The sequence below is a fragment of the Lotus japonicus genome, chromosome 4 (genome assembly GCF_012489685.1).
Source record: "Lotus japonicus ecotype B-129 chromosome 4, LjGifu_v1.2".
Classification (NCBI taxonomy): domain Eukaryota; kingdom Viridiplantae; phylum Streptophyta; class Magnoliopsida; order Fabales; family Fabaceae; genus Lotus; species Lotus japonicus.
This window is the reverse complement of record NC_080044.1, coordinates 73,535,080-73,552,079: the sequence shown is the minus strand read 5'-3', so window position 1 is coordinate 73,552,079 and position 17,000 is coordinate 73,535,080. Positions and strand designations below refer to the sequence as shown.

The 17,000-nt window shown below is 39.5% G+C and overlaps 1 protein-coding gene across 1 annotated transcript; it reads right to left on the bottom strand.

Moving 5' to 3' along the window:
* Nucleotides 1-14,499: 14,499 nt before the first annotated feature.
* Nucleotides 14,500-16,994, bottom strand: LOC130715666 (type IV inositol polyphosphate 5-phosphatase 9-like). Its single transcript, XM_057565782.1, has 5 exons — nucleotides 16,904-16,994; nucleotides 16,164-16,351; nucleotides 15,554-15,662; nucleotides 15,301-15,455; nucleotides 14,500-15,205 (listed from the first exon to the last, which is right to left on the bottom strand). The coding sequence occupies exons 1-5, from the start codon at nucleotides 16,922-16,924 to the stop codon at nucleotides 14,959-14,961; spliced, it is 720 nt and encodes a 239-aa protein (XP_057421765.1). The 5' UTR covers nucleotides 16,925-16,994; the 3' UTR covers nucleotides 14,500-14,958.
* Nucleotides 16,995-17,000: the final 6 nt, after the last annotated feature.

Genomic DNA, 17,000 nt, shown 5'->3' with positions numbered 1-17,000 from the left:
AAAACAATTCTAGTATTCTGCTAGTTTTTTCCCCTTAAATTAAAATTCTGACTCCGCCATGGAATACATATTGCACCAGTGATGGCAATGGGATGATGTGCATCCCTCCTTCTCAAATAGAACTTCTTCCATGTTTTTCAAGAAAATCCTTGCTAATTAAGCACTACTAAAATCTCTCAGCAAACTCTATCAGCACCTCGATCTGTTCAGGCAGGGAACCAATAATATTATTCATGGAGAATGAATGAATGAATAGTTAAATACTGTTTGAAGGTCACATATGCTTATTAATATTATCTACTTGGCGACATTAATACGTATATTTCTCGTTCATGCTGCTTTGATCCATGCTTTTAGTCTTAGATCAGTATTTTAAATTTTTTTTGAAAATGACTAGTATTTTCTCTTAGAAGACATGGCTAGTATTTTCTTAAGGACCAATCAATTTTTTTGCCGGCATCTCTCTGGACCCTCATTTATTTTCGTCTTTTGTTTTCTATATTTAGGTATCTGCCACCATATTTGTTATTGCTACTTGCCACACAATTCAAAACTAGATAAACTCATACAATCTACCAAAGAAAAAAAGATAAACTCATACAAAAAAAATCTGTTTCTTCTTATCATTTTTTCTTTTGGAAAAAAAAGTTTTTCGTAGATTTAAATTTTCAACATACAATATTATATGTATCTGATTATTTTTAGTTTATTTTTAAAATAATTACTAATTATATTCCCTCAATATACTTTCAATATAATATTTAATTTATATTTTTATGTTATTTAAATTTAAAATTATTTACAAAATGTACTGGATACTAATAATACTTTATTGTTTATTTTTCTTTAGTGGTCTCTTATCTCTTGTTTTTCTTGAAAGAGCAATAAGACAAACATCTAGCTGGCTGCAGTGTTATTAAAAAGAAACCTTTAAGAATTCGAGAATTGACTCTTTCCTGAGCTATTTTAATGCACTGCCCCAATAGTTGGGACAGTAAATTAATAAATTAAGAGAAAGGCTAAAACATGATTTTTTAATTAGCTAGCAAAATGTATGATACAAAATTTTGGGTGCTAAAGTATAAGATAAAAGAATAAATAACCAATCAAAAGTAGACAGCAAACCATTCATATAGAAGTAGTATAACAGCAGTTTATACCGAAGGTCAAAAAATCGCCACAAAAAAGTATGTGTATGAAAGTGGTATATACTCTTTAGTGACACTTTATTATTAATGAATCAGGTACGTCAGGGGATAACAAGCCAATCGGGGTGATGATTTCCTAATCCTTCCAATCGTGAGTATATATTTTGCATATGGGTTGGTGTCATGAAGTTTTTCAAGTAACATGCATCGTGTTGAGAAAATTCACGCTAGTTAGAGATATGATTAAATAAATGTTGATGATCCCTAAACTAGTTTGCATGTTGGGGTTACAATAAATTTGCATTATAATATGATATTAGAGTTTATTTTATATAGTATTTGTTTATTAAGTCACCAGCATATGTCTAGTCCGTCAAACTTCACAATCCAGATGTCCAACCTTTAACGTGAGGGGGTATGTTAATAAGTGTCGAATGGACTAGACATATGACCATTGAGTGTATATATTTGGTCGAGCAATCATCACTCCAAAATTAGCTTTTGGTGTAGAATTAAGCCTATTTCGAATTCTAAAACATGATCCTCATATATTGTCCATATAGCTCGTTTATCACCAAATGTAAAGACCATAATCAAGGGACTATCGTTTTGGATGTCGGCCATTGCTAAAGGGTAAAAACCAAAGCAAGAGGATCCTACTGTTGCGGTTGTCTCCACGAGTCAACCATCAATGCACGTGATGCCTAATCTAGTGGCCGAACACTTGAATTGCTAATTAACCGACCCTTATAAAGTTATAATTGACTCATACCTAAACAGTCGCGACTGGCTAACAAGTCTTCCGATGTGCATAACACTCTCAACTTAGTCAGTTTTGCAACCGACTCACTCTCCAAAGACTTGAGATATAGCTAATAGAATACGACTTATAAGATGGTGACGACAACCACACCTATGTATTGAATTATATTAATTGTATGGCAATAGACAAATCGAGCTTCGCTTGTCCACTAAGTTAAAGAGCAAGACAATCAAATATTTGGAATTCGGTTTTATTAACCGTTTTTCCAATTCCTGAAACAAACTCCTTATAAATGAGTTATTTGGCCCTCAGTTGATATACAGAAAACAGAAACCAAAAATACGCTCTACATTCTTGATCTGTTCTTCATTTGCCTGAAGCAGATTCATCTTCAGAATTATCCCAACAAGGAGTTCGTGAACCCAGGCAAGAATAGGGTCGAAATACTTTGTTCGGAAAGTGTTCAACACGATTCTTCGAAGTTATCCATGATTATCATACCCTAATTTCTAACAAACGAACAAAGTAACTCTGATAATCATGGCTGGAGGAAGCACTGGAGGAAGCACCGTCAAGGAGATGACTACCAATTTCGGAAAATTGGACAAGTTTCAAGGACAAGACTTCAGGCGTTGGCAGAAGAAGATGCATTTCATGTTGACAGCGTTGAAGGTGGTGTATGTCCTGTCTACACCAATTTCAGAACTTCTGGAGGATGACACGGTTGAAAATATAAGGCGCAGATCAAAGTGGGAGAACGACGACTACATATGCAGAGGCCACATTCTTAACGGTATGTCTGATCCCTTATTTGATGTTTATCAAAACGTGGAATCTACAAAGGAATTGTGGGATTGTCTCGAATTCAAGTACATGGCAGAGGACTCATCTAGTAAAAAGTTTCTTGTAACCGATTTCAACAGTTACAAGATGGTTGAATCAAGGTCTGTCATAGAACAATTCAATGAACTCCTCCGAATCCTTGGACAATTCACACAACACGGATTGATGATGGATGAAACAATATCTATCTCAAGTATCATAGACAAGTTGCCTCCTTCATGGAAGGATTTCAAATACAATTTGAAGCATGGAAAAGACGACTTGTCTTTGATTCAACTTGGAAGTCACTTGCGCATAGAAGAATCTCTAAGGGCGCAGGAGGGTGACAAAGGAAAAGGAAAAGAAGTTGCTGGACCCTCGGTTAATATGATCGAAGAGGGTGGTGGTAAGGACGATAACAATAGAAACAAAGGAAAGAAGCGTGCTTTCAAGAAAAACAAAGGAAGTTTCGGTTCTAACAAGAAACCGAAACTAGAATGTTGGAAGTGTGGAAAAACAGGTCACTTCAAGAGGGATTGCCGATCAGGCAAAAAGCACGACAACGCGAATGCAAGTGGTTCGGGAAAAGGGTCTAAGGACCAATCCCAAAACCAAGGTCAGAAATCAATTTGTGATTTGAATAGTTTTATTAAACATTCGGTTTCACTAATTTCTGAAGCATTTTATGTGCAGGATGATGCTATCGCATGGTGGATTGATTCTGGCGCCACAACACATGTTTGCAAGGATCGTTTCTGGTTCAAGAATTTTGTTCCAGTGGAAGATGGATCTGTCCTCTACATGGGAGATCATCACTTTGATCCTGTTGAAGGCAAAGGAAGCGTGGTGTTAGAATTCAGTTCTGGAAAGACTATTACTTTGTTTAATGTTTTATATGTTCCTAAACTACGTAAGAACTTAATTTCTGGTCCTGTATTGAATAAGCTTGGATACAAGCAAGTGTATGAATCCGATAAATATGTTTTATCGAAGTCTGGTGTGTTTGTAGGATTTGGATATTATAATAATGGTATGTTCATGATGAATTTGAATGGAGTTCCTAATGATTCTGGTTCTGTATTTATGTCCATTTCGAATGTTAATAAATCATCTTTATGGCATGCACGTCTTGGACATGTACATTATAAAAGAATGTTTGAAATGTCTAAAGATGATTTAATTCCTGTTTTTGATGGAAATGTAGAAAAGTGTAAAACTTGCATGTTAACAAAGATCACTAGGCAACCTTTTAAAAGTATAACAAGGAAATCTGTCATACTTGAATTGATACATAGTGATTTATGTGATTTGCATGCTACTCCATCATTAGGACATAAAAAGTATCTTGTCACTTTCATAGATGATGCATCCAGATTCTGCTACGTTTATTTGTTGCACACTAAGGACGAAGCCTTAGATAAATTCAGAATTTATAAAACTGAAGTTGAACTGCAACAGAATGTGTTGATTAAAACATTACGTACGGATAGAGGTGGTGAATACTATGATCCTGTATTTTTCCAATCCGTAGGAATCATTCATGAGACTACGGCATCATATACACCTCAACAAAATGGTGTGGCTGAAAGGAAAAATAGAGTTCTTAAAGAAATGGTGAATGCCATGTTATCTTACTCTGGTTTGAGTGAAGGGTTTTGGGGAGAAGCCATGTTAACGGCTTGCTATTTGTTAAATAGGGTTCCTAATAAAAGGAACAAGACTACCCCATATGAACTTTGGTATAAGAAACGACCCAATTTGGCATTTCTACGTGTTTGGGGTTGCAGGGCCGTGGTTAGACTCCCGGACCCTAAAAGGAAAACTTTGGGTGAAAAGGGTGTAGCTTGCATCTTTGTTGGATATGCTGAGCATTCCAAGGCTTATAGGTTTTATGTTATAGAACCTAATGACTCGATTTCTATTAACACGATTATAGAATCGAGAGATGCCATATTTGATGAGAATTGTTTCTCTTCTATACCTAGACCAAAGCACTCTATACCAAATTCGGATGAATATCTAAAGGATGATCAGATGTACCAAGTGAGACATTCGAACCTCGTAAAAGCAAAAGAGCTAGAAAACCTAAATCTTATGGGTCTGATTTTCAATTATATCTAGTTGAAGGATCAAAGGATCAGATTGATAATCAATACTATTATTGCTATAGTATAGAGGAGGATCCAAGAACGTATGATGAAGCTGTGAAATCTCGAGATTCTGCTTTTTGGAAAGAAGCAATTGATGAAGAGATTGGTTCTATCATGGAAAATAATACTTGGGTATTATCTGATTTACCACCAGGTTGCAAACCATTGGGTTGCAAATGGATCTTCAAAAGGAAGATGAAAGTCGATGGTACAATTGATAAGTTTAAAGCTAGATTGGTTATCCAAGGCTTTAGACAAAAGGAAGGAATTGATTACTTTGATACCTATGCTCCAGTTGCTCGTATCACCACTATTAGATTGTTGATTGCTTTAGCGGCTATTCACAATCTAGTGATTCATCAAATGGATGTCAAAACTGCATTCCTGAATGGTGATTTGGAAGAAGAAGTGTATATGAAGCAACCTAAAGGATTTGTAATGCCCGGTAATGAGCATAAGGTGTGTAAGCTAGTTAAGTCATTGTATGGGCTTAAACAAGCTCCGAAGCAGTGGCATCAAAAGTTTGATGAGGTTGTTTTGTCTAGTGGTTTCATTCTGAACCAAGCTGACAAATGTGTATATAGCAAATTTGATACATCTGGTAAAGGAGTTATCATTTGTCTATATGTTGATGACATGTTGATCTTTGGCACCGACCAAAATCAAGTTGATAAGACGAAGAATTTTTTGTCATCAAAGTTTTCCATGAAGGATATGGGAGAAGCGGACGTTATTCTTGGTATTAAGATTAAACGGGAGAATAAGGGGATTGTAATTACGCAATCTCATTACATTGAGAAAATACTCAAGAAGTTTAATCATGAAAGTTGTTCTCCGGTTAGTACTCTCATGGATCCGAGTGAAAAACTTATGCCAAATACAGGTAAACCTGTGGATCAGCTCGAATATTCAAGAGCTATAGGCTCTTTGATGTATGCTATGATTAGCACTAGACCGGATATTGCTTATGCGGTTGGAAAGTTGAGCAGATTTACTAGTAATCCTAGTAGACATCATTGGCATGCGATAACTAGGGTATTCAAGTACTTGAAGGGTACTATGAACTATGGATTGTCATATATGGGATTTCCTTCGGTGTTAGAGGGTTATTCGGATGCTAGTTGGATAAATAATGTTGAAGATTCATCTTCTACAAGTGGATGGGTGTTTTTGCTTGGAGGAGGTGCCATCTCATGGGCTTCCAAAAAGCAAACTTGTATAACTAGTTCTACAATGGAATCTGAGTTTGTAGCATTAGCTGCTGCTGGTAAAGAAGCGGAATGGCTAAGAAACTTGGTATATGAGATTTCAATATGGCCTAAACCGATATCACCAATTTCTATCCGTTGTGATAGTGCTGCTACATTGGCTAAAGCTTATAGTCAAATATACAATGGAAAGTCTAGACACTTGGGTGTTAGACATAGTATGATTAGGGATTTAATCATGAATGGGGTGATATCCATTGAGTTTGTTCGGTCGCAACAAAACTTAGCTGATCACTTGACGAAGGGGTTAGCTAGAGACTTAGTGAAGAAGTCGGTAATTGGGATGGGATTAAAGTCCATCTAAATCTACTAGCTATGGTATACCCAATTCCCTTCTAATACAACATTAGAAGCAGAATTCAATGTGGAAAGATCATAGTTAGAGATTGGAGCATTTGTATTTATCTTCCCAAGGTATGTGCTCAGACCTGCAAGTGATGGCTAGGTTGAAGTATATCTTCTTAATGGTTCTTTGAAAAATTGCAAATGCAGGTGCAAGATTAAAGGATCACCTATGTGAGCATGAAGTTTTGCCGCTTCAAGAAGCTTGGACTTGGCTTCCTATATGCTTATTAATGGATAAGGACACATGGCTTGTAAAGTGTCAAGTATGAATAGTAGAGTGTTGTAGAACATATGTGTACGATATCTTCAGATATTCAAATGGGTTGACGGGTTCAATCGTTATGATACCCCGATTCTAGAGTATTTGGAATGTGTATTTGTACTAAGATGAAAATTCAATCGCAAGACATTTTCATTTATGCATTTGTTTGATTGTTATATCTGTGTGTTATACACTTGTATATATTATTATATATATACTGAGTAGATCAAGTATTACACTAAAATGGGGGGATTTGTTGGTGATTTTAGTATCATCAATGGATTTTAGTAGTAATGTAATTTATTGAAGGCCGATGCAATTATGCGTTAAGCTCGGAAACGAGTTAGGGTAGTGTGGAGTGCACGCTTTTTTGAAAAGGAATTCGGTTTTATTAACCGTTTTTCCAATTCCTTAAACAAACTCCTTATAAAGGAGTTATTTGACCCTCAGTTGATATACAGAAAACAGAAACCAAAAATACGCTCTACATTCTTGATCTGTTCTTCATTTGCCTGAAGCAGATTCATCTTCAGAATTATCCCAACAAGGATTTCGTGAACCCAGGCAAGAATAGGGTCGAAATACTTTGTTCGGAAAATGTTCAACACGATTCTTCGAAGTTATCCATGATTATCATACCCTAATTTCTAACAGAAGTAACGGGTGCCGTCAGATACATCAAAGGGTTTACATTTGTGCTGCAGGGGCTGGACACGGAACTCAGCTGGAGAGGATCTGGATCCTGCCAAGTACTGTCTCCAGCTCCCTGCAACACAAATATAAGCCCTTTGATGTATCTGACGGCCCCATAACTGTCACAACTGAATAACACACTACACCAAATCCTTATCATAAATCATAATAGAACGATTGTTTTCGAATAAATTTTTGGTAACAGGTCCAACCCAAACTCTTAAACATGTACACTCAAGCATCCATTGGTACTAGTAGTAATTAGTACCCTCCAACCTTTGGGACAAAATTATTACTAATGCAAGTTAGAATTTCAATTTTAAATATATATGAGGGTAGGAAAAACTATAGATATGAGTAGGGGTGAATATGGGCTGGGTAAATTCAATGAACCCGCCTAACCCAATCCGATCCAATAGAAAAAATGCGGGTTGGATCGGGCAATCGGGTTAGTCGGATGGATTTTACTACAACCCAACCAAGTTCGGATCGGATTTCGGATTCAGTTCAAATCCATCCAACCCAACCCAAAATCCATACATATAATAATAATTTTTATAATTTTACTCATACTTGGAGTGCTAGTGTTGGAGTGATGACTTTTTAAAACTTTGAGACTTAAGTATTTGTAGTTATTTGTCATATTTGAACTTAAAGTATTTGTTCGTAGTTATTTGTTACATGTTTATATATAGTTATCTGGCATGTTGGAGACATCTAAGTTTTAAGTGTCATGGCATGACATTTAGTGTTGTTTTTCACTTTTTAAATACTATTTATATTAGATTGTTTCATGTCATTTGATAATGAAGTTTTATATTTTCATGATATTTGGCTATATGTCATTTATGTGGTATTATTTCTATAACATTTTGTGTCTTTTTCATGCTATTTAGTATTATAACATATTTAGTATTTTTTATAACATTTTTTGATTTTTTAATATTTCAGATATATTATTATTTTAATATAGTGACCTAATAAATCCATCTAACTCAATCCAAACTTCGTCGGGTTGGTTCGGATCGGGTCCGAAGAAGAAATTCGTGAAATCCAACCCAACCCAACCCAGACAATTTTGATCGGTTCGAATTTTATTTTGACCAAAATTCATCCAACTCAACCCATGTGTACCCCTAGATATGAGTGTTTCAATGAGAAAACAGAATTTCCTGTAGATGAGTGTCTCAGAATAGTATTCATAAAGCAAGTTGCAATTGATGACAACACACAACACACAAGGACCGGTGAGGATACGATTCAAGATCCCTTTCAAAAATCCTTTTCAAATGTGTTGGATCACACAACTCTAACTCAGAAGCTATTCTTTTTTTCCCCTCAAAGTGTGCACGTCTCAAGCTCATGTGACACACCACTGGCCTAAAAAAGCACACGTTAATTAGCTCATACTTCCTCACAAGTTGCATTTATAAATGATATCTTCTATGCATATATGGATTTAATGCTTGGCCAATAGCCTTGGAAACAAAAAACTATTTAACTATGCTTGTTTCATGCAGAGAGAGGATAAGAGGGTGCTATTCCCACTTCATACACATACCTACTAACTTCCTTCCAACTTGCTCAATAATTTGCTCATTATTTATATTTCAGTCGTTTTGGAAGACCAGTTTTTTCAATTAATTTGTGTATCATAATTCATGCAGGTTTAGATATTTTTCTACTATTGATTCTAAGGTCACAATCAATTTTACCGAGAAGTCTCTGAGTACCTAGTTTCTAGGTTTCAAAACCGATTGAAGAAAAAGAAGGGGATCCAAGATAGGTTTTATTACTTTAGAGTGGACAATGAATTTGGATTTATGCTTCTCAAGGTAGGAAATTGTTGTGGGTTTACAGTGTTTCAATAGGCTATGGCATTTTCTCATGTTCGATAGACAATTCAACAACAACCAACTTTACTGTGTACTCATCAGCAACAGAAACTTATAATATGTGTTGAGAACCTCAACAAAGGAAACCAAAGAAATGCACAAATTGAACTGAAAATGTATTCGATTGCTTATTAATGGGTTTGGAAACTACAGAAAGGGAGTAATATCTCCTGAATCTGACCAGAGCTAAGCTCCTATAGGAAGCTCAAAGCTTCCTATTCATTTCTATGCACTAGATTACACAAGATGCCCTCTCCACCTTTCTCAACGTCCCTTATACTCTGGGATTACAATCAGCTCTCACCCTCTCTCTCAACAGCTGGCTGTTAGTTAGTTATCCCTTAGCTCTATTTCCCCCTTTACCCCTTCTAGAATATACTCTCCATATCTTGGGTCCACTCCCCTCTTGAACAAGTGATTCCCTTGGGCCTGCTATTGGGTCATCGGTCCTAACAATGCCACCTTCTGAAACCACAACCTTGTCCTCAAGGTTGAAGTGAGGGAATTGGCTTTGAATGGTGATCGCATCCTCCCAAGTAGCATCCTCAGCAGACTTCCCTTGCCACTTAATCAGTAGCTGCTGAACAGAATCGTCATGGAGCTTCACCACGCGAGCAGCTAAGATTGTTTCCGGTTGCACCATCTCAGGACCCTCTCCTTCCAATTGATCAGGAAGAGTCGCATCCTCTGAGTAATTTCCCACAGCCTTCTTGAGGAGCGACACATGAAAAACCGGGTGAACGCGCGAGCCTTCTGGTAATTGCAACTTATAGGCCACTGCACCGATTCGTGCCACGATGGGGAAAGGGCCAAAGTAACGGGCCGCGAGCTTGGCATGAATACGAGTGACCACAGATTGTTGACGGTGTGCGCGAAGCTTGACAAAAACTCACTCTCCCACAGCGAAAGACTTCTCCACTCTCTTGGCATCAGCCATAGTTTTCATTCGATCCTGGGCACGCAACAATTGTTCCTTCAGTTGTCGGAGTGTTTCATCCCTGTCACTCAATTCTCTTTGCACAGCCTCAACCCGCGTCTCTCCAAGCCCCCAACGAGTTATCACAGGAGGTTTGCGACCGTAGACCACCTCGAAAGGGGTTCGATTTGTGGCAGAGTGGAATGTCGTGTTGAACCAATATTCAGCCCAATGTACCCAAGTGACCCGCGTTTTGGGCTGATCGGAGGAAAAACAATGCAAGTAAGTCTCCAAACAGCGGTTGACTACTTCTGTTTGCCCATCCGACTCCGGGTGATAAGCCGCACTCATTTTCAGTTGAGTACCTTGGAATCTGAAAAGCTCCTTCCAAAAGTGACTCATAAACACGGGATCTCGGTCACTTACAATCGAAGAAGGAATGTCGTGCAAGCGAATCACTTCCTTGGTAAACAATTCTGCTATGCTCTTCGCGGTGTAGGGATGTTTCAGCGGAACAAAATGGCAATACTTTGACAATCGATCGACTACCACCAGAACTGCTTCGTATCCCTTAGACTTAGGCAACCCCGTGATGAAGTCAATTGACAAATCTTCCCACACTTGCTCAGGTATGGGTAACGGCTGCAAGAGGCCCGCCGGAGAAGATGCTAAGTATTTCTGCCGCTGACAAGTGTCGCAGCCGCGTACAAATTCCTGTACCGCACTCTTCATTCCTGGCCAATATAGGTTGGCTGCTAGGCGACGGTACGTCCGGAGAAACCCGGAATTCCCACCGTGTGGTGTCGTGTGGAACTCACAAAGCATTCGAGGGATTAAGGTAGAGTTATGGGTCAGGACTAGCCTACCTTGGTATAACAGTACCCCTTGGTGATAACTGTAGTCAGGATGTGTTGTCGGGTCAGCTTGCAGATCTGCAATCAATTGCTGGAGTTTCTCATCTCTCAGGGTTTCCTCTGCCACCAATTTATGTTCTGCCCACAGAGGATAAGTAACCATGGCCCGATTCTCGCCATATTCTTCCAGCCGCGATAGAGCATCTGCCCCCTTGTTCAACTTACCCGGTTTGTAGATTATATCAAAATTATACCCCAATAGCTTAGCAGCCCAATTCTGTTGATCACCAGTTACAATCTTTTGGTGTAGTAATTCCTTAAGGCTTTTCTGGTCAGTAGACACAAGGAATTTCCGACCCAACAAGTAAGGTCTCCAATGTTGAATTGCTAATGCGACCGCCATCAACTCTTTCTCATAAGCGGATTTAGCCAAGTTTCGTGTTCCCAAAGCCTTGCTAAAATAAGCTATTGGATTCTTGCCTTGCATTAGGATGGCTCCCAACCCACTCCCCGAAGCATCACACTCTATCAAAAACTCTTTACCAAAATCTGGTAAGGCTAAAACAGGGGCAGTTGTTAGCTTCTCCTTCAATGCATCAAATGCTTGTTGAGCAGCAGGTCCCCACTGAAATGCTTCCTTCTTGGTGAGCTCTGTGAGAGGTTTTGCGATTTTACCATAGTCTCGGATAAACTTCCTGTAATAACCCGTTAACCCGAGGAAACCCCTCACGCCTTTGACATTCTTAGGTACTGGCCATTTCGTGACACTAACCACCTTGCTTGGGTCCACTGCTACTCCTCGTTCAGATATTATATGCCCCAAGTATTCCACCGACCGCTGTGCAAATTGACATTTTTTCCGATTAGCCGTCAAACTCTGTTGTTGTAGGAGCTGCAGCACCTTGTCCAAGTGAGCCAAGTGTGTCTCCCAATTGCTGCTATAGACAAGTATATCATCGAAGAAAACTAAAACTCCTTTCCTCAACATGGATCGAAAGACCTCGTTCATCAAGCTTTGGAACGTTGACGGGGCATTCATGAGCCCGAATGGCATTACCATGAATTCGTAATGCCCTTCGTGTGTTCTGAATGCAGTCTTATGCACATCCTCCGCTTTCACACAAACTTGGTGGTACCCTGATTTCAGATCGAGCTTTGAGAAATATCTGGCGCCATTCAATTCATCTAGAAGCTCCTCAATGACCGGAATCGGAAACTTGTCTGGGACAGTTGCCTTGTTCAGAGCGCGATAGTCTACACACATGCGCCAGGTCTGATCCTTTTTCTTCACTAAAATCACCGGGCTGGAATACGCACTGGAGCTGTGACGAATAATTCCCGCTGCCAACATCTCTTGTACTTGCTTTTCTATCTCGTTTTTGTGCAAGTGGGGATAGCGATACGGTCTTACATTCACTGGCCCATAGCCCTCCTTAATGTTGATGCAATGTTCCTTGTTCCTACTTGGTGGAAGTCCCTGTTTGGATTCAAATACCTCAGCATAGTTACTTAGCATACTCTGTAATTCTTCTTGTTGCGTAGCCGACAACTGTGGTGGGTCAATTTCAGTAGGGTGTGCTTGGCCTATGGATCTCAGAACTCCAGGACCCATCCTCCCAGTCTTGCTTAAAATACTCTGCAAAGCTACCGTGGGGTCTTTACCATAACTCACCCCTTGTAGCCTGACCCACTGTATGCCGCTCCAGAAACTCAAGGTATGCTTGCTCCAATTTGCAATGGTATCCCCAAGCGTTTTGAGCCATTCTATTCCCAGCACAACGTCTGGCCCTCCTAAATCAAAGAGGTGGGGAGAGCAAGTGAGCTGATACTCTCCCATCTCGAGCTCGATCCGTTTGCAACGTCCTCTGGTGTGGGACTGGAAACCATCCCCTAATTTGATTGACAAGCGGGGTGTGTCTTCCACCTCCCACCCCATCCTCTGAACCACCTTTTGATCAATAAAGTTGTGAGTGGCCCCGCTATCGACCAGGACTAGGACGGGGACACCATTAATCTTCCCCTGCAACCTCATAGTTTGTGGTTGCTCGCGGTTTTCGCCGGCGAGGTTGTACAGACTCATCACACTCAGCTCGCCGTCGATCTCCTCTTCTTCCTCGTTCATCTCAACTGCAAGAATGTTCCCTTCTGAAGCTTCTTCATCACCGTCTTCTACCAGCAACACCCTAAGTTGCTTGTCCGGACATTGATGCATTGGGTGATAGGGGCCACCGCATTTGAAGCATTGGCCTTTTTGCTTCCGTTCCAATAATTCTTGGTAGGTGAGGTGTGAAAAACCTCGGTCTCGTGGGCCCGAGCGTCTTTGGTCCGCTGCTGGTTTTTGGTCTGGCTTTGGGCCATTAAAAACAGGTTTGTTGTTTAGCGGCCCATTATCCTTCATGCCTTTCACCATGACCCAATCGGTGCCTCCGGGTCGACCCGAGCCCCCAGCCCCGGATCTGAAACCCGTTCCACCAAAACGGGAGCTCCGAGCGTAGCCCGACCCGCTAGCTCCTTTCACCTCCTTCTCAACAGCTCGAGCGATCAAGAGTAACTTCGATCGGGTTACTCCGCCCATCGCCGCCAAGCTCCGCACCTTTCCCCTTATCTCTTCCTTCAACTCATGCAAGAAGTATCCCTGAAATTGCTTATCGGGCAATTTAGGAATTTGGGCTGTGAGGTACTCGAATTCAGTAATATATTCTTCAACCGTGCCCTTTTGACGCAGCGCCGTCAATTGCTCGTATACATCACCATCGCCATGACCTCCGTAGCGTTCCAGCAAGGCACCGCAGAGCTTCTCCCAAGTCAGTGGGTCTTCAGCTTCGAACAAGGCATTGAAGAAGTGGATGATGGATCCTTCCATGCTCAGTTGTGCCAAGCTCACCCTCACTTCTGGTGACGTCTCCTGTACCCTGAAATACACCTCCGCTCGTGAGATCCAACCAGCTGGATCACGACCATCGAAGAGTGGCAGCTCCACCTTCTTCACCGACTGACGGAACTCAGTCAGTGCGTCTCCTTGCAAGTGGCGATTCCTCCGTTCACTCACAGTTTCCCTTGTCGCTGCCGGCGTTCCTCCTCCGGAGCTTTCCCCTTTCTCCTGGTTATCACTCGCATTCTCCATTTGTAAGGATTTTCCCAAGGATCGTTCCAGCATCGCCACAAGTGACGTTGGAAGATCTTTGACTGCCGTCGTCACCGCTGCCAAAGACGAGCGCATCACCGCGAGCTCTCCCTCCAATGCATCTATCTTCGCCTCCATCTGGATCGTCGTGTGTTTGGATTTTCTGGGTGGCATTCACTGGTTCATCGGCGTAGCTATCCGGCAGGTCGGACCAATTTTGTTGAGAACCTCAACAAAGGAAACCAAAGAAATGCACAAATTGAACTGAAAATGTATTCGATTGCTTATTAATGGGTTTGGGAACTACAGAAAGGGAGTAATATCTCCTGAATTTGACCAGAGCTAAGCTCTTATAGGAAGCTCAAAGCTTCCTATTCATTTCTATGCACTAGATTACACAAGATGCCCTCTCCACCTTTCTCAACGTCCCTTATACTCTGGGATTACAATCAGCTCTCACCCTCTCTCTCAACAGCTGGCTGTTAGTTAGTTATCCCTTAGCTCTATTTCCCCCTTTACCCCTTTCTAGAATATACTCTCCATATCTTGGTTCCACTCCCCTCTTGAACAAGTGATTCCCTTGGGCCTGCTATTGGGTCATCGGTCCTAACAATATGTCATGTCCAAGAAGTTTTCCACTTTCATTCCCCTGAAGTTCTCTAGTAGTTGTCTTTTTGCAATGTAAATTAAACGTTTATGTTCATAATTACACTAATATTTACAACCGGAAGCTTGATGTTTTTTTCCTAAATACAAATTCATCAGTGGTGGAAACTTCAAAAGGAGATTCAATTTGCTCGAATCTTTCTGATAGAAACAAGCTTTGCACCCTTGTCAACTCTGGTAAAACCCTGACTTCTGCTGAAAACACTGCTTTAACAGGCCTGTGATCTGATAGTTTTGATTCACTTCTAGCATACTGAAGTTGCTTTAAACCCTTCCCGTACCATACTATTCGATCACACCTAGATTAAGAACAAACAAGAATTTAATAATCATTCAACTAGATTGTCTTGTGACCATAATCATGAATCGATTGTATGTTGTTTCTAATAATTACCATGCTGGTGCTCTCCTCTTCTCTGGCTTTTTTCCATGACAAAAACAGCCATAGTACATGTCTGAATTTGGAAAATACTTGTAGGTAGGAGCAAATTTGATTACTCCTTCGTGCCATCCTTTTAATATTTTTCCGGCCATTAGCTCCATCATTAGCTTCATTTCCATTGGACACAATTGCATTAGAGACTAATTTAAAGAGAACTTTTTTTAAAGCAATTCAAGAAGACTTTTTAATCTCTAATTATATGTACCTGATCATTTTCTAATAAGGAATCCCAGTCCCTTGTTTCAACAAGTGAGCGTGTTGTTTCTTCTGGTAGAGAAATTCTATAATTTAAATCTCCAAGCAATATTACATGACTGCACAAGACAAGGTTTGATTAGGTGGAGAAAATAATAAAACATGTATATATCTCAGTACAACTAATTAGGTGCAAGTTGGAAAAGATATTTCATTCATTTAATCAGTGATCATTCAATAGGTTGTGGCTATCAATTACAGCCACTAGAATATATTTCTATAATAACTGCAAATGGTTTACAGTGTTCTGTTCTGTTTGTCTGGCAATTTAAATAGCAGAACAACTTCTCAAACTTGATTAAGTCTTGTTTAAAACGTACCAACCAGCAAAGAATAATAGATTAATGTTTGGCGGCATATTTTCTTTGTGGACAAATTCAATATTAATGATGCATAAGAAAACAGTAACTCTTTCTAGAGCCATGGCTATTTAATATTTGCCCCTTGTTTTCATTATTTATTAGGAAGGAACATAATTATTAAAGAAAGCAAGGGGGGGGGGGGGGGAAAGAACAATTTAAAAATAAATTGGACGGTTTCAAACTATTGTTGTTACTTACTCATGATCTAGAATTGTTCTTGGCAAATCAAATAAAGGGCCTCTAGGAAATGTGGTCCTTGAAAAGATTTCAGCAACATTAGAGTTCCTACATTTCTCATCCCCTTCTCTGCCCCCTGAAGCTAGATGGCTGCACACAAAGCAGAAGCTTGTTTCATGTAACTGAAACCTCACTGAAACTGAACCCTGCTAATTAATTAGAGTTGCAAAACAATGAATTAGATACAAATAAGATTTTTAGATAACCAATTCATTCTTAGCATGTTTGAATCATCTTTTATTTCTTAATCAATTCTGGCACTCAAAAGCTACTCATATAAGCTTTTTCCAAGATCTATTGACTTTAGAGTCAATTGTGAAAGGGTTTCCAAACATCTACATACTATTTCTCCAATGGTGCAATTATAAAAAGTTTCACCAAATAGACACCATAATCACTCTTCAATAGCCATTTCTTGTTAAAATACAGTTGCTACAAGAAAGAGAAAAACACTCTTCTTAAGGTTTAATCTAAAAAGTTGATGTTGACTTTTATGAGCGTGTAGTGCAACACAAATATGTATGTTATGCATGTACAATACTAATATACGTTCAGTTCAGTGTATGCTTGGATGCACAGTAGAAAATCACAATAAACAATAATAATTTCTCTTAGCTTTAGGAGTTATCGTGATTTTAATTTTAATATAATTTTCCATCATGTACCTAAATATACACTCAATGCGATTTGTTATCGGTTACCTTGTTTCCTAAGCATCCCATTATGCCACAACCAACACATGAGACACTTGGATGCCTAATGAATGCACGAAGATCTCTCCTTGTCCACACAGTTATG